Source organism: Carettochelys insculpta, chromosome 12, assembly GCF_033958435.1.
Source record: "Carettochelys insculpta isolate YL-2023 chromosome 12, ASM3395843v1, whole genome shotgun sequence".
Taxonomy (NCBI): Eukaryota; Metazoa; Chordata; order Testudines; family Carettochelyidae; genus Carettochelys; species Carettochelys insculpta.
In genome coordinates, this window is record NC_134148.1 from 30,110,691 (window position 1) to 30,130,902 (window position 20,212).

Below are 20,212 nucleotides of genomic sequence, written 5' to 3' on the forward strand. Positions count from 1 at the left end.
TGTCGAGTACGGTTCTAGCTCTCCCTGATCCATGCAGCCCGCAGGAATCCTTTGGCTGCCTCTCCAGTTCATAGTAACCTCGTCTTCTTACTGATTGCCCCCAAGAAACAGCTGCTGGCTCCAGGCAGAACTGGTAATCAAACAGGAACAAATCCTAAGCACAGCCCGGTTTGCCTGGCTCTGGGAATCCAGCAAGGCCCAGGTGAGAAGTTACTTGCTCAGGACTGTAACAGCAGAGGTAGTTTGTGAGGACAATGCCAAAGGCCATGTTGTGTCCTACCAATAACTACCACCTCCATGGACTGCTGGGAACAGAGTCTGCATTTCCAAGCCAAAAGTAGTCAGTATTTCTCCATTACTGCATGGGCTCAAGTCCGGTGTCTTTCTCCTATACCCTGTCAGTCCTAGGAGTGTCAAAGAAGCAGCTCAGTGGGCAGCAGACACGCCCCTTCCCTGACATGACCAACATACCAGTATAATAACTTTGCTTTATACAATCCCCAGCTAAGATGCCAGGATTAGTGTGGCTGCAAGTAAGCAAGACTATAAATCAAACTAACCTCTAGAACTGTTCTGCTCCTCCCTCCCACATCTCGCAGGCGTTCTTCTCTTCTGGCCTGTCTTCCCACTTCTCTTCCCCAGAGCAGGGGACCAGACAGCTGAGTACCAAGAACCTAGATAAATGGGTAGATCTCATGGGGCTGACTTACAAGTGAGAGCAACATTTTCCTCTCATAAGGTCTGGGTAAAGAAGTGATGCTGGCTGGAAGAAGCAGCTAGAGGCGTGGCCAATGCCAGGGTAGGCCTCTGACACTGGGTTGGACCAACCTTGATCAATAAAGCTCGTGATTCAGGGGGAATATCTGGATTTTGTCTTGCTCCCAAAAGGCCACCAATACCATGTGGCACAATGGTGCTCTTGTCCATCTGAATGCACCGTCCTATTCTCGCCGATCCCCAGGCACCAGGCTGCTTCATATGCAAGGGAATGGTACAGAAGAGCAATCCCACTTCAGTGCAAATTCTCTGAAACACCATAGACATTCAGTGTACGTGGCCTTTATTGAAAGAGAGGAATGCAGTTCTAAGTGCATGCATGAAGCTTTTGCTTAGGCTTGGATTTTCTACAGCCATGTGAGACTCAAAGCCACACTGCACGTTCTCGAGCACACAGACACCTCTATCAGAATGCCCACAACATTGTGCAAGTACCCATGATGGAGGAGATGATCCCTGCTGGCCTGGGCTGATCAATGAGCTTGGGAAAGAGGTGGGAAAGTCAGTCAATGTGATGAGCTGCCTTGAGGTGGATGATCTTAACTGTAACTCCTCCTGCCTCATCACTTCTTCCGGCCCTCCCTCTGCAGGGCGGCCGCGTGCTTTTGCAGCTGGATCCAGCACTCTGGTATCTGCTGGCTGAGTCTGGACAGATTCTGCAGCCTAATGAAGAGAAAGCAGGAGCACAGACGTAGGTTTTTTTTTCCCATCCCAGACCTCTCTGGGTTTCATCAAACCAGTTAAAATGAAATCAATGCAAATAATCCACAGGCTCCAATGGAGATCGAGATATAGAACAGAGAGACACCTCTTCAGTGCTATTCAGGACACTGATACGGGCTGCTGTGGGCCAGAATGTCAGCAGTAGGCAACCACACCACCACCCGCACCCTGTGTGCTCTCATCTGTTAGCCTTCGAGAACTCAGGTTAGTGGGCTGCATATGCACCTGCTGCAGACTAAGTTAAGGTCTGCTGCGAACTCGTCCTTCTGGGGATTGGTGATTTGAGCTTTGACTATTGCGGTAATGGAGGTCCCCAGTTTTAATAGCTTTATTGAGCTGGTGCTACGGGGATGAAAAGCTCTCCCTGAGCTAGCCTGCGCCTCCCCTGCCTCCAGCCTAAAGAGAGAGATCCTGGGTCACAGAATCCTACTAGGCCATATCTGTCCATTTCCCCCACTGCTAGGCTTCAGCCCCTCAAACTTAAGGCCTGATCTAAAGCCAGATGAAGTTAATGGAAAAATTTCCATTTACTTGGATCAGACGGGGGTGGTGGGGGCTCAGAAAGTAACAGTGCAGCCAATAAGTGATGTAGCACTGCCATCTAGTGACAGTATGAGCTAGCAAGGGTCTCTGCCTAGCAGGTATAGCCTGCATCAAAACTGCAATCCATTAGCACCACTGGAGCAGAGAAACCTACTGTGTATATTCAGTAAAGGACGAATCTGCCCTGCAATTGTGTGCAGGGGGAAACAGAACCATCTAGAGAGATCCACTATCTCTGCCTTCCTGTGGCTGGAGCAGTGTCTCCAGGGGCACAGCTGGATGCTTGAGGAGGAGTGTTTGTCTGCCTATTGGCAGAGAAGCAGCTCCCCAGTATAGCCCAGAGTTTATCCCAGTCTCCCTGAGTGATACATAAGAATAAATCATACCAGCTGCCTGGAGTGACAAACCTGCTTCAGGCCATTCTGGAACCCTGCTGAGCCCTTTGTGCTCTAGGGTGGAACGTACCTTACCAGGAGTGTGAGCAAAGCCCCAGCTTCCTGCTGGGAAAAGCTTACCTGTCACAGAGGAAAATGTCACATCTCTTATCCCATGGCAGGTGCTGCAAGGAGCCAGGAGGAGGCTCAGATACTGCTGGGAAAACCTCCAAGGACTGGTAGGAATTGAAATAAAAAAGGAAGATGGTGCTTCGATTGTTTTTGGTCTGTGTCGGGAGACCTGCCTGTGGACACTCATCCCCTGTGGGCCAGAGAACACAAGATAGGGCTATCTCAGTGGCAGGCATGTTCTGCAGAGGGGCCAAGAATGACCCAAGGCCACTATGGAGCTGAGTGCGCCAATGTGTGTACGCTATTCCCCAGGCTACTTTGACAAGCTACTCAATGGGGGAGAAGAGAACGGCCTCATTTAGAGCAGCGATCAACACAACCGACCAAACAGTCCTGAGCCACCAGCTGGCCACACAGTTCTGACCGGCTGGTGCTAGAAGTCCTCCAGCATGGATATTCTTACACTGTCTTGCACAGCACATGCTGGGGCTGGCAAAGACCTGTAGGAACATTTGGTGCTAACTCCTCCTTCCTCTTCTTCCCAGCTGTTTCATCACCCTGGAGCAGCTACTAATACAGAAATACTTTCCCAGTGTTACTTGCAGCCATGGGCTACCTGGACAAGTATCAAAGGGATGTTCTAGGATCACAGACAGGAGGGAGGAGGGGCCAAGCGATTGCTAACAGGAAGAGAGGTGCAACCAACGGATGGCAAGTAGGACTGGAGCTGTCTAGGAAACATTCCCTCACTTAACAGCAATGAAGGGTCCTGTGTTAAAGATCCAGACTAACACAGCTACTCCTCCGATACTATTCCCTCACTTAGCGTGTTGCCTGCCCTCTGAAGGCTGCCGTTTAATGCTAGCAGAACCAGCATTTCCAGTGCCATCCCCGGGAGGCCAGCCATAGGGAAAAGGGAGGCAGCGACTCTGCTCAACGTGTTATCTGGGCCCAGTTCATCTTGTACAATGATTTAAACATGGGACAGACACTGCCGTCCCCTGGCTCCAGCACTGACAGTTAAAGTTTTCAGGCCCTGCTGGCCCATGCAAGTCCTGCAGCCTCACACCAGCAGGAGGCGCGAGAAGGCCAGCATACGGCTTGTGAGCCCCTTTCAAGGGGGCCAGCATGCAGACAGATACCCGTGCACAATGCTAATCTGCCAGGAGCACAGGGCAGCTTGTGCAGCTCATGCAGCCACATGGGACACCCGCACCCCCATTTCACATTGTTAGTTGACTCTATTGCCTCCTAGGCCTTGGTAGGCTGAAATCTCTTGGCAGGAGCTGGGGACCTGGGCCCCTCTTTCCCCTCCCACCTGTGACAGGAGTTCATGGTCACAGGTAGTTCCCTCCACCTTTCCCTGTCCGTGGCAGACTCCCTACCTCGGAGGAGCAGGCACTGGTGATTAGTATCCAGGGTGAACACCGGCTGCCAGGGGGATGCTACTGTGTGAGAAGGTGGGGTGATGAAGTGGCAAACGGTCTGTGGCGTAGGAGTGTCCATGAGGCGCACGCTACCATCCCAGGAGAACAGCAGCACCTGAAATACCAACAGGGTACAAAAGCTGCAAGGCCCGGCTCTGAGGGCCATTCCCATTTTCCTCAGCTGGGACTGAAGCTTTCAGGGTCTTTCTCCTGTCCTGGCAGGAGCCCTGCAGCCCAGAAGAGAAGTGCATGGGCCAGACCGTGCGGCGAGCCCAAGGCTGGAACAGCAGACGTACACCGGGTCGGGGACGGAGGTGCACCAGCACAGTGTAGCTCGCTCAGTGCCTCCTGCATTAAGGCTGGCTTCAGCCACGTGCCTTTAAGCCTTTATGCCTGTTTTGAAATGACTGTCCATCTCCACTGGTCACAGAGCTCCACTTTCCACCTGGCGTTCACAGCTGGCTTGGGCCGGACTCACCACACCTCAAAGGGGTGGAACTTCCGGGGGGGGATGCCCCTCAGTGCTCACATCAAGCCCCCCAGACCCGCCAACAGAGGAGCAGGGGAGAGGCAAAGGGGGGAGTTGCCCTGGGGCCCAGTGAGTCAAAGGGGCTGGATCTCTGGCAACAGTGGCGGCTGGAACCCCAGACCCTTTAACTGCACCATGCGCCCTGGGTGGCACTGAAGGCTGGTTGCTCTGCCTTCACCCCTTCTGCCTGAGGCCCTGCTCCTTCTGTGGGTGGGGAGCTGGGCCCCACCCCACCCTGCCTGGGAGCCCACAGAAGCTGTCAGCCTCTCTGTGCTCTCCAGAGGACACTGGGCCCTAGAAGAGGTGATTTGCAACACTCACTGCACCAGGTAAGGCTGCAATCGGTGCTATGGCACTGATGGTCTGAGCTGGGTCCTCGGGCCTGTAAAATAAAGCCACCCTTAGGGTGCTGCTTGGGTGCAGACACCGCACATTGCAGTGTCATGAAAGCAAGAGCTGCAGAGCATGATGTGGGGCTTAGGCCAAATGCTGCTCTATGGGGTCAGCAATCTGGGACTGGCCCTTCCCCCAAAGCTCTGATTGGCTGGAGTGCGAGCAAACAGGAGGGCGCAAGCCAGGCAATTCCACCCCAAGCTCTGTTCCAAGCTCTCCTGAGGAGAAGGCTGCGGCAAGACCTCCAGGTAGCGGTAGCAGCAGGGACACGCTGAGCCATGACTCCAGACAGGGCTGGAGGCACTGCATGAGCCCAAAGCAGCTTGAGTCTGTTGCGCCGGGCATCAACCTCAGCCACAGCGCAGAGGAAAGGAGCTGCCCTGATCCGTGCCTGAAGGACTTATCATAGCACTGCGATTGTGCAATCAATGCTACACATGCAGACTTGGTGTAGACCTGAGTGCTGGGTACTGATAATGGGGCTGGAGAGTATGCTGGTAGATTCCTGCCTTCTCCAAAGGCTGTGGTGGGGTCTCCCAATGAGAGGGGCGGTGTTAACCCGCACCATGCTACTGAGGCAATTTATCTGGCTGGTGACTAACCTCTGTGGGGCCTAGCAGAACCCACCTCACCTGTCTGCCAAGAGCATGGTCCTGGACTCTCTGAGCCCTGACACTGTAAGCAGATGGAGCGACCCATCCAGACACAGCACTAGAAGCTGCACTTTAGGGGTAGGCTCCTGGTCCCTTGGTGCTGTAGATGTTTGCAGGAAGTGGATGGTGCAGCTGAGATGTCCCTCTGGAAGGGCAGTCACAGCTAGTGGAAATCCTGGGAAAGCAACAAGCACCAAATGTTGGAAACAAACAGCAGCTTGGAGATCCAGGGACCAGTACTGAATCTGTCCTCGGTGACCTCCTTGGAGCTCAACCCCACTGATGATGAAGTAATGTGGAAGTCTGTAAGTACTGTAGATATCAAGTGGTTTGTGTGGGATGTAAGTTGAGGCTGGCTCTATCTTACTGGCTTGGCCAGGGACAGGGCTGCATTCTGTTTTGGGTTCATTTTGCCTGCAGTCCTCCAGGCTACAGCACAGCATGGCAGGATTGCCATCTTCAGCTGTAGCCTGAGGGACCCAATCTTGACATTGTCATTTGGTGCTATCACAGAGTGCTGCCACCATCACAGGACATGGAGTGGGGAGGGATTGTGCCCTGTTCCAGTGCAGTCACAGAACCTACCCAAGTGTAGAGTAGGACACGCTCTTGGCCTTTGCTCTGGGACCGTTCAGTAATGCTGTGGTCCTGGCATTGTGAATCAGAATATCACAATGTGATGACAGTGCATCAGCCCCAGGGACAGCATGCCATCTAAATGGGGGACTGTCCCACAGTCAGGGCACCGATAGCCCCAGCTCCCCACAAACATGACAAGTGGGGGAATTTTGATATCACTCACTCTTGCAGGACAGGGCTAGTTCTGTCAGAACTGGGGCTGGCCCCTGAAAATGCTGGCCACATGGCATGAGAGAGACTCTCCTCAGCCAAAGCCACCTGGCTGTTCAGCCAGCTGATGCTAAGGAACAAGCAAGGCTGTAGATTTTTGGAAAAATGTTGAAAAACCTGCTATAATCCTCAGCCTGTTCCTTCTAGCACCTTCTGGAGTCTGGGAGAGAATTCCCCTGCCAGCCACCCTCAAGGACCCCCTCAGTTCCAGCAAGAGGAGAGCCCTCACCTAGACAGTTGTCCCACACAATTACAGTCCCATCTTCACATGCCAGAGCCAGGTATGAGGAGCAGGAACTGATGGCTGAGCAGGTGATTGGAGCAGCACATGGCCAAACAGCATCAGGTTTTAGCTCAGCATCTGGAGGGAGAAACACTGTTAGCCTTCATAGGCTGAGGAAAATGGGGGCAGGTTAGGGGGCCCCTCGTGGAGTGGCTTCATGTGGGACACTCTCCATCTGGAAACCCTCACCCATCCTCTTGCCTCCTACTCTAATGGACACACATGAGCCATGAGGCCAGTTCCTTCTTTTCTCCCTCATATCTCACTTCCTCTAGGTGAAGACAAGTGGTGCGTCTCTCTCTCTCTCTCTCTCTCTCTCTCTCTCTGAGCATTGGCCAACTGAGTGTGAAATGAAGTACTCCCTGCCTGAGAACCACAGGGCTAAGGATGCTTCCTTTACAGGGTTGCCATTCCAGCTTGCCTGAGAGAGCAATCCCCTTCATGGCATCATTAGACTTTTAGTCCTTAAGTCTCCTTCTAGTACCTGGGCATGGTGGAAACAGCCTGAGGTAAGATCCCAGCTTTGCTCTAGGCTGTGAGCTCACTGCTGACTGCTGTGAGTTACTCAATCACAAACTTAAGGATGTGGCTGACTGAACTCCATGGGACAAACACACAGAGCTGTGCTGTGGTGAAAGGTTTGGAAGGTCAGGCCCATGCTTTCTGAGAACCATCAGCTTGCCAGTAGGAGCTCTACACCAACAGGTCAGGAGGATCCTAGGGTTACCCTGTTGGAAAAATTCAGATGGTCCCCAGCCAGTCTGGTTAAATGGAAGAAGTCAATGCAGAATTAAGGGGGAAAAGCCTTTAACTACAAATCACCTTCTTTAAAATCTACAGCAGCAGTTTGAAAACCACACTCCATCCCCTTTGTCATTGTACCTGTTTTCTCCTTTGATGGCCGGGTGAGTAAATACAGGCAGAGATTGTGGCTTCTCTTCCAATGCACACTGATGCCGATGGGCACATCTAGAAAAGGGAACAGGAAGAGGGAGATCAGAGAGGGGAGTGGGCAGCTCAAAAATTTTGTTGCTTCCCCTAAAAACCACCCCAGGAGTTGAGTGAAGCAGAGCTAAACAAAGATGCTTCCTGTGCCAGCTGCATCATTAGCCTTGGAGAAATTTGCCTGGGTGCCACATCCCTTGACCTCGCTCATTCAGGGCCACAAGCAGAACAATCATTCTTCCTGGTGATATTTTTCCCCATCTGCTCCGACTGGCTGTGCCACCCCCTGTCCCACCAGTTTCTCTCCCACATCTGGCAGTCCCTGTTACATCCCCATCCCACTGGGGATGCAGAGCTGTTTGCAGAGAGAGATTTGTTGTGTAACAGTATGAGAACTATGCCCCCACCTTCAACAGCAATGCCCCCAGAGTCAGCAGCTACTGAAAGCAGCAGGCACCATGCTTATGACAACTTTCTTGGGGCCTAGGTCACATCGCTGCTTGGAGAGATGAGCCATTGGTGCAAAATGGCAGGCTTATGCACTGGTGCCTGGTGATGGCCACCTGAGTGCAGGAACTGCTGGTTAAAATGCTGGTGATGCCAACTGGCTCAGTGAGAGCAAGGCTGTTTCCTTCTCTGTATCCCAGAATTCCACTGCAGCCGAGCTGCCATAGCGACTGAACCAGTCCAGAGCCCAGGACATGCTCAGGTGTGCCCAGAGTGGGAACAACATTAACAGAGAGACTTGGAGAGACTTCTCCTCGAAGGCCATTCCCCGAAGCCCAGCCCTGCCTCTTTGTCACTCACAAACCCAGAGCACCCTGTGACAAAGAACCGGTAGGAAAGCATTTATGTATTTGGGGCTTCTTCAGGGCAATAAGAATCATCCCTTGTGAAGAAAAGTTAACCTCACTGGGATCCTCTGATGTTCTCTCTCCTCCCCTTCTCATGTGGGAAAGTGAAAGGGCCAACTCTCCATGCACCTATGACTGAGGACATCTGTTGCAGTTCTGCTGAATTATGAACAATGAGATGGCTGGCCACAGGGACAGAGAGCTTCACTGCTGAATCAGGAAGCAGTGGAAGGCAGAAAGCAATGATACGTGATACCCCTTGCCCAATCACAGTATTTCCTAGTCTCTGGCAATGCCCACTTTGCCCTGCATTGGTTAGGACCACAGGAAAGTAGCCAGTCATCTATCTAGATCTGCATCTTCCCTCATAGGGTGACTGTTAGATGCTGTAGAGGAGGACATAAATCTTTTGTTGTGATATACTATGGGGCAAGTTCTTATAGAATCCTAGGGCTAGAAGGGATCTCAGGAGGTCATCTAGTCCAGCCCCCTGCCTGGAGCAGGATCAACCCCAACTAAATCATCCCAGCCAGGACTTTGTCAAGCCAGGACTTAAAAACCTCTAGGGATGGAGATTCCACCTCCTCTCTTGGTAACACATTCCAGTGCTTCACCACCCTCCTGGTGCAATAGTTTTTCCTAATATCCAACCTATACCTCCCCCTCTGTAACTTGAGACCATTGCTCCTTGTTCTGCCATCCCTCACTACTGAGAAGAGGCTCTCTCCATCCTCTTTAGAACCCCACTTCAGGAAGTTGAAGGCTGCTATCAAATCGCCCCTAATGAACCCAGCCAGCATTAACATGTGCCTAGTGCATGAAGATTGACAGCTCATATCATTTTCATCCTGGCTTATGAATCTGCATATGCTGTTTTTAATCATAGCAATGACTGATTTGGTTTGAAGTGCAATATCCTGCAGCAGAGAGTTCCATGGGTTAATTATGCATTTTGTCTATCCGTTTCTATTACCGGGCTGTGCTTTGACTTCAGGTCCCATCTGCAGTATCCGGCTGGGCAGCAGAAAATGGAAGACAGCATGGCTGAGAAAGGAAAATATAACAAATACATGCTATGGAAATACCTTGATAAACACAGTAAACAATTCAACAAAATCAGGAATGACTGTGGCCTGATCCCTCATGGCTTAGGACTCGGAAGCCACAGCTCGGACTGCAGTTCAGAGTAACAGTTGGGAAGTGCCCTGGAGATGGTGATGTGTGATGGCAATTCCTCTGACTCTGGGCTAAAATGCCAGCACGCAAGGGACCTGCACTTATGCACCTGCATGAATCTCCCTCTCACCTGAGTTTCTCCTCCTTGCTGTCAGGTTCACTTTCTCTCTCCAGCTGCTTTTGGAAGGTGCTGCGAAAGATTGCATCCTGCTGTTCCAATTGGTAGTCTTTGATCATGTGGTTCTGTCCCAAGCCAATCACACTGCCATCATCAGTCTTCATCAAGGCCTCTAAGGGGCTTTTAAAAGTACTTCCTGCATTGTGAACACCAAGAGAGGAGAGAGATGCAGACTGCATGGAGACCTAAGAAAGGTTTTGGCCTTTCATTGGGCTTACACTACCATGGAGCTGGGGGACCTGACTCCATTCTCCTCCTTTGGGTAGAAGTACTTCTCCTGGGCCTTGGAGATACCCCTTTTACAATAGCAGTGGTGACTGGTTCTGCCTCACCTATCTGTGAGTACAGGGCCCACGCCCAAGGCTGCCTCTTTCTGTGCTCTGCTCTCTGAGCCATTGTTTTACCCCTGCATAGCTCACACTAGGTGGGGACCATGTAGTCTCAGACAGCCAGACTGGGCCAGGCGTTGCTTTTGGTAAGAATAAGGGCGGCGGAGAGGAAAGGTCACTAAGGCAGGCAGCAAGCAAGGGGAAGAGATTGAGCTCTGTGGGGTAAGGACCATATCTGCATGTTTGTGCTCCCTAGCCACTACCATGGAGCCTTGGCCATGCGTGGGCCTTTTGGGCACCACTGGATACAAACATAATTGCTAAGGGAAAGGATGCATCACTAATGCAGCTGGAGTGCCAATAGCTGAGTAAGCAGCGAGTCCCACTCCAGGATCAGAAATGAGTCACAGGGATAGGGCAGGGTGCAGCCAGTGGGCATTTTACTGTGATTGTTGATCCTTATGTTGCTATCGAGCCACTCACACAGACAGAATCACACAGAGACCCAAAGCTGCAGAGGGGCACAGCCATTACTTAATCAGACTTGAGTGAATCCCCACCAGAAGCAAAGCCAGCGATGGGGGGCATGAAAGAAGGAGCCTGACCTGTCAGCGGTTTGGGTGGCCTGACCTTCAGCAGCAGCACTGGGAGACTTAGCTTAGTTTCAACTCTGTTTGTAGCCATGGGTGAGTCCTGCAAGGGAAGAGACAGTCTGCCCTGAACACTGGCACTTCCAGAGCTGCTCTGTGGCCTGTGCTGCCTCCTGCCACCACCAACAAAGCTGTTGTAGCTGAACACCCTGTTCCCCTGGGAATCAAACCTTTCTCCCAGGAAGGGTTCACAGCATTCACCTCTCAGCCTGCTACTCCCACTGCCACTGTGTCCCCTCCGCAAACTCTTCCTGCCAGCTTGAGGGAGCCCAAACATGGCTTCCATCAAAGGGTAACATGCACCGCCCCACGGGTTCCTCCTTACATTAGCACTTTACCCTCAGCTCTTTCCCAGATGCTCCATCACCCAGAGTTTCAAATACCCTACCCTGTAGGGTGCCCTAACCATAAGTAGGGATCCCTCTCCAAAGGTCCCTGGATGTAGTATGGGCCTGAGAACAGCATGTGATGTCTTCAAGTTCCAGCGAGAAAGGACCAAGGGTGAAGGTTACTCAGATTGCCACTGAGTGCCAGAACCAGTGGGAGGCGGTAGAATCTCCCCTGCTTGGTTGGGAATGGGGAATTGAACATGTGCCACAAGCAGGAGGCCAGTGTCAGCTTCCTGCTGTGAACACTGGTCCTTGCATAGAGACTTGGCCAGGGGACTGGTGAGACCAAGAACCTACAGGTATGCAAGGGTGAAGGGGAACTCTTGACATGAATACTTGGAGGAGCAGAGAGGGGAATGGTAGGTGTCCCTTTGCTCTGGAACTGAGGCAGTGGGGGTAGGAGCTGAATAGCAGCGATGGTTAAAGGGCAAGGGCAGCCTCTGCTGATCTGAGGTGTGGCAGAGACTAGCTCAGGTGTACACTGGATGTTTAGAACAAAGAGTGTGGCCCAGATTCCTGGTGCACTTCCCAAAGAGCTGGGATATAGGGGCTCAGGGTGCAGCAACCAACTCAACATCTGTAGTCCTCCCAGAGAGCTTGGTAGGTTATCGCCCAGGTCTTCCTTACCATTTCTGCACAGTCTCCCAACAGTTCCAGACTTTTCTGCCAAGGAAACAAAGAGGATGTGGTTATTTCACACAAGCTGGCCATGGTAATCCATAGCAGCTCCTTCTCTCCCCTCTTTGGTGTGAGGCTGAAAAATGAAGCCAAATCAAAGAGACCCAGACTGGAAGATCACCTTCCCTGACTCGGACTTGGAGATACCTGTTTGCACTATGGCCCTTTTTACACATTCTGCCAGTATTAAAGGGGGTAGAAATGGTTCCCTGAGAAACCACCCTGCACTGGGTACCTCTCCAGTTGGGGGCCAACATTTAGGGGAAGGGAGAACATTGAACTCTGGCCTCTGAGGCAGAGGTACCTCCCTTGGAAAATGTCTTGCAGATGACAAGGGCTCTGGAAAGAGATGGAGGAGAAAGGGCAAAACAGAAGATATCCCAGTGGCGGGGAAACATTTTGTACCGTCGACGCCTGACTGAACCTCCTCTCTCTGAAAGACGACACTCCTGCAGCTGCCTTGACGTGTTCTGTCTCCTTCAGCCAGGAATCCTTAGGCAATCGGTAGATCTCCAACCAAGCCTCTGTGCTGCCTGCATTGGGAAACTGCATTGAGCAATTGGAAAGGAGGAGAAAAGTTCTCTCAGAATAAAGGACTCTGCTGTTATGTATTCTCAAGAATGGGATTAGGGTTCCCTTTCAAATACAGTATTTCCCAGCTCAGTTCCCCACAAAACCCCATGTGTGAATGCTGGTCAAGGATGTGGAGCTCTAGTCACATTGCAAAGTGGTCTCCTATTGGTTGCCTATGGGGTGTCACATCCATAGGGTTCCACACACACCCCTCTGTGGTGCATAGAGACCCTGTTGGAGCAGAAGTGGGTATTCACATGATCCCATGTGCTCCTTACTGTTCTGAGACTAAAATGGGGCAGTGAAACCTGTGCTTTGGGGGGTGTTGTTTGCTGCAGCAGGTTTGGGGAGAGCATCTATGTGCAGTTCTCCAGCCTGTCTCAGAGGAGAGAGCTTCTCAACATATAGGCCTATACATGCCCAGTGTAAATGTGAGGCCTGGGGACAGGGTTGAGGTTCTGGGGTGAGTGATTAGAGCAGGGGGGAGTCTGCTTTGCTTTGAAGGGCCTGTCTGGCAGCCCCAGAGCCTCCACTGACCAGCCCTAGAGCAAGCTGCCTTCCAGGATTAGCTAGCTCCATGGGCTGAGTCCTTGTTAGGCCTTTGGCAGAAGAATGAGAAGAACAGTGTCTGCTCTCCTCAGCTGGGAGGACACATAAGACTACAGTGCAATCCCAGAGGACGCTCCGTAGACTGGTCAGCCACACAAATTGAAAAAGGACAGCCAGCCTGACACACACGTCAAAGCCCTAGCACTTGCCTTGCAGCAGGATGCCTGCATAATCACCCCGCAGAGAGAGCGCCACCTCCACACAGGTGTTTCGCTTGCTGATCTCTTCCTGCCAAAAAAAAAAGGCAACCTGGCATCAACATAGGAGTGGCCTGCTAAGCAGGGCAGTCCTGCTGCTGCTGCTGTGGTGAACCCTTAATGCACCTGGGGAACTGGACTGCAAAGAGGCAGGCGCCATGGGGAATGCGTCTATGAGGAACATTCCATGTGTAGGGAGTTGGTGTGGGAGCACGAGGGGAGGTAGAGCTGCCCTTTTTGGTGGGGATTTGCTTCCGCGCCCCCCCGTGCTCCAGGATTTGTGGTAGGGCTCATGGCCAGTGGTGCTTTTTTCTCTGTGTATTGGGCAAATCAGCTGTGTCCATTTCCCTCAGGCCCACCCCTCAGCAGACATACCCCCACTGGCTTAGCACAGTGGGCTTTGCATTGGGCTACCCTGAAAGCCACCCAGGAGCACTAGCAGGTGCAGAATGTAACTTCTGCAAGAAGAGAGAGAGAGAGAGGAGCATGGGTTGCAAGTAGCCAGTCATGGCCCTGCTCACACTCCAGCCCCAGGGCCCCACTTTGACTGTGCCGCTGCACTCCAGGGGCTGGGGCCATGTTACCGGCCTTGCCAGAGTTGAGGAGGCTGAAGTCTCACTGTACGCTCTCCCTCCTGGTGCTGGGGGGCTATGGGCACTATCCAGCCTGGAGTGATAGCTGGTGGCCATTGGCAGGGGTGGATGGAGGGATGTTCTGGGATGTGTAGAAAGTGTGGGGCTGGGACCTAACCTCCACGAGCCAGTGGTTCATACACTTTCAATGGAGAGTAGGGAAGAAGAGCCAGAAGGAGGCAGTGGCAGGGGCAGAGCAAAGGCAATAAAGGCAGAGAGAGCTGAGAGTCCAAATTGGCAAGGGTTAGACTGGGCAGGGCCTATGGTTTGCAACCTCAATGGGGAGGCTTCAGCCCTGAGAAGCTCTTCCCTGAAGTTGAGCAAAGGCTTATTGTTGCTTTGGCCAAAGGGCACCCACAGGTCTGTGATCTCTGTAAGGCTGGCCTTGGGCACCAGGAGTGGGTGCCTGTTGGTGTGTTTACAGAGAGCAGGCCTGCAGAGTCCCTGGGCCTGATCCCCAGCCCAAGGGATGCTCTGAAGCCAGAGATAGCAACAATGGGACATCCTGTTGCCCTGTGGGCTTTGTCACAGTGGAGATGTGCAGTATACAGAGTGGGCAAGGGCCAGATCCATGAGGGTAAGAACCTGTCACATCACCAGTCTTGGCATGCAGTTACAGCTTAAGGTCCACCCTCCGTGAGCAGCTTGGGAGGGCTGAGGAGCATCACTGGCTTTGAACATGCTAAAGGGGGTGTGAAAACTGTTCCTCAGCCCAGACCCCCACACCGCTGCCTGAGCCCCTGTAGCTCAGAGCCACCCCACCCTGTGCCTGAGCCCCTCCAGCCCAGCACTCCTATCCCTCTGCCTGAGTCACTCTGTCCCAGCCTGCCAGAGTCAGCCTGCACATTATTTAAAAACAGCCGGCTTTGGTGGTGGGCTCGTTTGCTGCTGAATGCTGATGCACCCCTTAGGGTGTTGACATCTCCGAGAAGAGTCTGGTGTACCCTGGGGTCTGTCGCAGGGATAATATGGGTTCATGCACCATTGACCCAGTTAACAGGATCTCTGATCTCCAGGCCAGCTGCTGTCCATAGCAGTGTGTTTTCTTAGTGCTGTTAATAATTGTGATTATGTATTCTATAGCGGCTTTCACCTGAGTGCTGGTGGTACAAACAGAAGACTTACCACTTCATTTAGCACTTTAATGAGCTGCAGGCTGTCTTTGTAAAAATAAAAGAGCCGAGCAAGTCCTGGAAGAGAAAAACAGAGGCGAGAAGTGGTTGGAAAGAGAGTGAAGGGCACAGCTTAGCTCCTGGGGAGGCTGTAAGGACAGCACTAGGACTACAGCCTTCTGTGGCTCTCCGAAGACTCGGCCAGACCTTGCTGTCTGGGGCACATGGAGCAGTGCTGATGGCATGTCCTTGCTGAAGCAGGAGTGTGCCCATTGTGGTACAGCTGGTAACTCAGGCTAGCTACCAAGTCGAAGTCCACTTGACACCCTGCTATGGATTACTGTAGACAGCTAGTCTGAGCTGCTGCTCTCGCTGTCCCATCCATTCTGCTATTTTTACAGTACTAGCTTGATTCCCCTCTCCACTAGCACAAGGCCTGCCTGCTTCCAGGAAGGCTAGCTGCATACCCCGAGAGATCTGCAAGCAGGTCTCCCCCACAAGGGAATAGGGAGAGGGAGGAGGGTGGAGCTGCAGTCATTTCATGAAAGTTTCAGCTATTGGAGTCTGTGCAATGATACTCAGAACTTGGAAAACATCTGTGCATCTGTCTTGGTAGCAGTGTTACAACAGCACCCAGGACAAGAGGTTTCCACATGTCCTCCCCCACAACGCACTCCCTGCTCCAAGTCCAGCGAGGAGACAGCTTGTGCTCTAAGGGGATTTGCTCAGCTCCAGATTTCTTCTCTAGAACAGGAAGAGAACTAAAGCTCACTTCATTAGTGTTGGACCCACCCACAAGCCAATGGACCTTCTGGGACTGCTGCATGCACTAGTACCATGGTGCGGCCACTGGACTCGATATGGAGCTCCTCATTCTAACCTCCAAACTGCTGCATGCTGACTGTCCCTGAAGTGGAAAGGCTGGATAAAAGCCACCCCTTGATGCCCAGCAATTTTAGTCTTTGACTGGCCCAGGGTATTCCTAAAGAACATGAGAGGTGCTGAGTGCGCTGCTTCCCCTGAGTGACCAAACCTTGCTGCACCACAGGCAGGGAAAGCAAACCTGACATGCCCTCACTAGGGCACTGGCCATGGAGCCACCTGCACTCTGAAGTCTGTTGACAAGAGGGTTCTGTTTGCAGAACCCTCTCAGAAATGTATTAGTCATGCTTACTTGCTTCCTGCTTTAAGTCTTTTCTACTGATTACTTTCCTCCATGGCACATAAGCTTGTACTCAAAAGTCCTCCTCGGGTGGGACTTACGGAAGATCATAGGGCACCTACCCATCTCATCCACAGTAACAAGAAGATGTGTTTCGTTGCCAAGGTTCGAAGCATGGATGGCACAAATCTCTAGCTTGGCTGACTCCCAAGCACAGACCTGTTTACAGTTGGGCATGTTGAAGACTGCAAGCCCAGTGGAGAGCCCAATAAAGACATGCTGTCCAGAGGCTGCAAGGCAGTTGGCACTTCCCATCACCTGCAGAGATGAAAAACAAAGCAGAAAAGAAAACGATCCTGCCTCACCACTCCCTGACAGGGCGATTGATCAGCAACACTAGACATTTGATAGTGAGCTCCCACAGTCCCACTGGGGCATGTAGTCTAGTTCCAATCTCAGAGACAGCTCAGTCACCATTCAAGGGCGAGGAACAGCTCCAATGAAAGCTTGCCCTTTCGCAGCCAGCGGTAGGGATAAACAGGAGCCTTCAATCTCCATGCACTGTTCAGCAGCACTCAGTCCCTCCTAGTTTCACTAGGGCTGTGTGAGAATGCTTAGCCTCAGCATCCATTGCAAGAAGATTGTGGTCTCCTGATGCTAGGGTTTCCAGATGCCCCGATTTTATTTGATATTTGGGTCTTTGGCTTATACAGATGCCTATTACCCTCCCATATCCCATTCTAATTTTTCATACCTGCTGTCTGGTCATCCTAGCTGGTTCTCTAAACAGAGTTTACCCCAAGTATGAGAAAATTTACATGCCATCCCAAAAGTGCTGTGTTTTTGATAGGAAGGCTGAGATTACAGGACATTACAGGCATTCCTTCTCTCTGCTGGCACTTCCTTGTGCCCAGCTACCCCCTACAAGGAAGAATGGAACAACAGCAGACATTCTGCTCAGAAAGCCCCAGTCCTTCCTGGGCAATATGCAGCTGTATTTGATATTGCTCTGCATCATTTCTAAAATATTATTTTAAAAACATAATTGAGTTTGTCCATATGATAGCAACAGATTCAGCAACTTCTCCAGAGTAAGCAGAGGCTAGAGTTTGTCTGAGGCAGAGAAACAAAGGGTGAGCCTGACATGATTTAATATCACCTCTCTTCTTTCAGGAGGAGGTGATGGGCTCTGAAAGGGCCATGTTTTGTACTCCTCAGCTGAGCAAGCTTAGAGCTGCAGCCTTGTGGAATGAAACTGTGAAATGCTAATGGAGTCTTAGAAATTTGAATGAGCAGAGGCGTGACAATGAAAGTAGAAAGCAAAAGGAACTGAACGGACAGTGCCTGGATGGAGTGTTGCAATGAAAGGGTGGTAGCTATGCTGTGAAGGGTCTCGGTACCTGGAATTCAGCTGTGGGCAGGTACAATGTGGGCTGGACTTTCATTGTGTGTGCCTCTTGGCGTGCCTCCCTCTCCTCAATTATTTCCCAGGCCTGCTCAAACACCAGGGTCACCAGTTTATTGATCATCCGGAAAGGCTGAGGCAATGAACCACAGATTTGATCAGGATCCTGGAGGTAGAAATTTTCCTCCTCATCCTTCTTAATCCAGTCCTTTTCTGAGGGAGGAGGGATCTCCAGGGGATGTTTCCGGATGTATACTGGCATCTTTCCACCTTCCCTGGTGTGATGACAACCCAGGTGCTCTACGCAGGAGTCACAGTAGATGACGAGACCCAGGAAATCCTCCAATAAATAGATTCTTGAAATAATAGGAAGAAACAGATCATAAAATTGAGGAACTAGTTATAGCAAAGAAGGAAACTTCCTCTCTGTATATGGAGAAATGATTATATCTGTTTTTTAGGGCTCACTTCTGCTTTCTCATTGTCTCCCCATGTTCTCCTCTACAGCTCAGTGCTGTGCCATGCAAGTACCATCTACATGGATATATGCAGGTCACATACACAGGGGAGGAGATATTTAACATGCACAGCTTGTTATACAGGTTCTGGGTGTGGTCTTACAGATTGATTAGGATACAGGTGGACAGGTTTTATCCTGTGTCCCTGTTTACCGAGCCTGGATAAAGTATGATTTGTTTATATTTTTCAAACTGCTTAGAACTTCATTTATTTTCTAAAGCACATTTCTTTGCATTACTCAAAGGCCCATGTCGCTCTGAACAAAGCAAGTTAGAAGCTCTTGAATTAACCAGCAGGGCCTGTGACCTCTCTACCTGTGACTTCCCACATGTTGTGCAGTGCCTAGCACAGTGAGGCTCCAGACCTGATACGTGACCTTCTGGCTTTACCACAATGATCAGAGCACAGAAATGTAATCTAAAAACACTTGGAATACAAAACATTTCCTACTGACACAAATCAGGAGTCAGATGGATCCATACCAAATATTCCTCTTAGGGCTGAAAAAAAGTGTAGACAATTCTAGCACAAAGGAGTCATTTTCCTACAAAGTTACAGGGACCTGCACCCAGATGTTGCAAATCGAAGAACAATGAGAAGTCCTATGGCACCTTACAGACTAACAGATTCATTGGAGCATACGCTTTCATGGGAAAAGACCCACTTCATCTGATACATGGAGTGGAAATTCCAGAGGTAGAATTAGTCCATTAGTCTGTTATGCTATAAGGTGCCACAGGACTTCTCGTTGTTTTTGTGGATACAGACTAACATGGCTACCTCTCTGATACTTGTTGCAAATGGAAGAGTTTACATCCATATAACCTGAAGACCACAGCTAGCACATTATTATGTGATGATAAGATGTGAACTTTAATCAAACCCAAACAGCTTAGGGTATGCTCGTATTTTCTTATATGGCCTTCACTTCACTGCTAAAAACAGGTGTCTTTCCCTCAGGGTAACTAACATGCATGAACTAGCTATCCCATGGTAAAAACATAGTGAAGGCTAGGCACTATAGTTTTACCACAAGACAAACTAGATGAGGTATAGTGCTGACCTCAATGAGTTTCTCACAGTATAACTGAAGTGCCTCATCTTCACTGTATTTTTATCTTAGAACAGCTCATGGATATTAGTACCCGAAGGTTAAAAAAAACAACTTTTTAACAGTGAAGACGACCTAAGAACTGTTTGTTTTTAATAAAGGAGCACAGACCCAGCTGGGCTAGCAACTGCTTTACTGCTACCTTCGCCAAACGCCCACAGGCTGAAGACTCAAATTATACCAGCTCTTCCACCTGTTTCTGCCTCCAGCAGTGATGATACTGAGGGAGTTCTGAAATGACATGCATTAAACTTGTAGGTTTATTTGCTCAGCCACTCGCACAGAGAAAGTGGGGGTGCCCCACCAGCCCCTGTGAGGTGGAAGCTGCAGCCACCCCAGGAGCAAAACTGGGAGCAGCGAGTAGGACCTAGACAAAACAACCAAAAGGGCTTGGGTTCAAATCGGGATCCATGCTACCTTCTACAAGGGACTGAGAGCGGGAGAGATCCTATTGGAGACCGCGCAGGCTTTGATGTGATCCTGAAGACCAGGTGATGATGGTAAGCGCTGAGTCTTACTGCAAGGCTGAGCTTCCAAACCTGGCTCAAAGGTGGGAGACCTCGTCACTGGAGTTCCACAGAATGTCCTTGAATTGATTATTTCCATCCCCGGTGAATGGGTTATCGTGGATGGGGTCCCCATTGCCGGGCGCTTGCCGAAGGGAGTCCCATTCCGTACAGGGGGCACAGCTGAGGGGATCCCCGTTCTCGGGCCCAGGAGGGGCATTGCCGAGGGGATCCCCGTTCCCGATGAGAGGTTGCCGACGGGATCCCCCTTCCCGGGGAGGGGCATTACTGAGGGGGTCCCCATTCCCTTTGGGGGTTGCCGAGGGGGTCCCCATTCCCCGTGCGTTTGGGGGTGGGGGTTGTGGAGGGCACACCCCCGTAATTAGTCCCTTTCCTCACGCACCTGCTATCGAACGCTGCTCGGTTGCTATGGTAACTGCGCCAGGTCCTGTCTGAGCCGGGTCCGGGCGGGGACAAGCCCCGGGAGCGGAGGGTTCCGGGCCC

The 20,212-nt window shown here is 51.3% G+C and overlaps 1 protein-coding gene across 1 annotated transcript; it reads right to left on the bottom strand.

The window, feature by feature from the left end:
• Positions 1-1,049: 1,049 nt before the first annotated feature.
• WDR93 (WD repeat domain 93) lies at positions 1,050-20,132 on the bottom strand. Its single transcript, XM_075006890.1, has 17 exons — positions 20,112-20,132; positions 17,568-17,928; positions 16,290-16,485; positions 15,019-15,083; positions 13,210-13,292; positions 12,288-12,411; positions 11,832-11,867; positions 10,771-10,858; positions 9,789-9,972; positions 9,456-9,526; positions 7,566-7,652; positions 6,630-6,761; positions 5,531-5,726; positions 4,827-4,887; positions 3,935-4,091; positions 2,559-2,739; positions 1,050-1,440 (listed from the first exon to the last, which is right to left on the bottom strand). Exons 2-17 carry the CDS (start codon positions 17,832-17,834, stop codon positions 1,341-1,343), a joined length of 2,028 nt encoding a protein of 675 aa, XP_074862991.1. The 5' UTR covers positions 17,835-17,928; positions 20,112-20,132; the 3' UTR covers positions 1,050-1,340.
• Between the last annotated feature and the right edge of the window lie 80 nt (positions 20,133-20,212).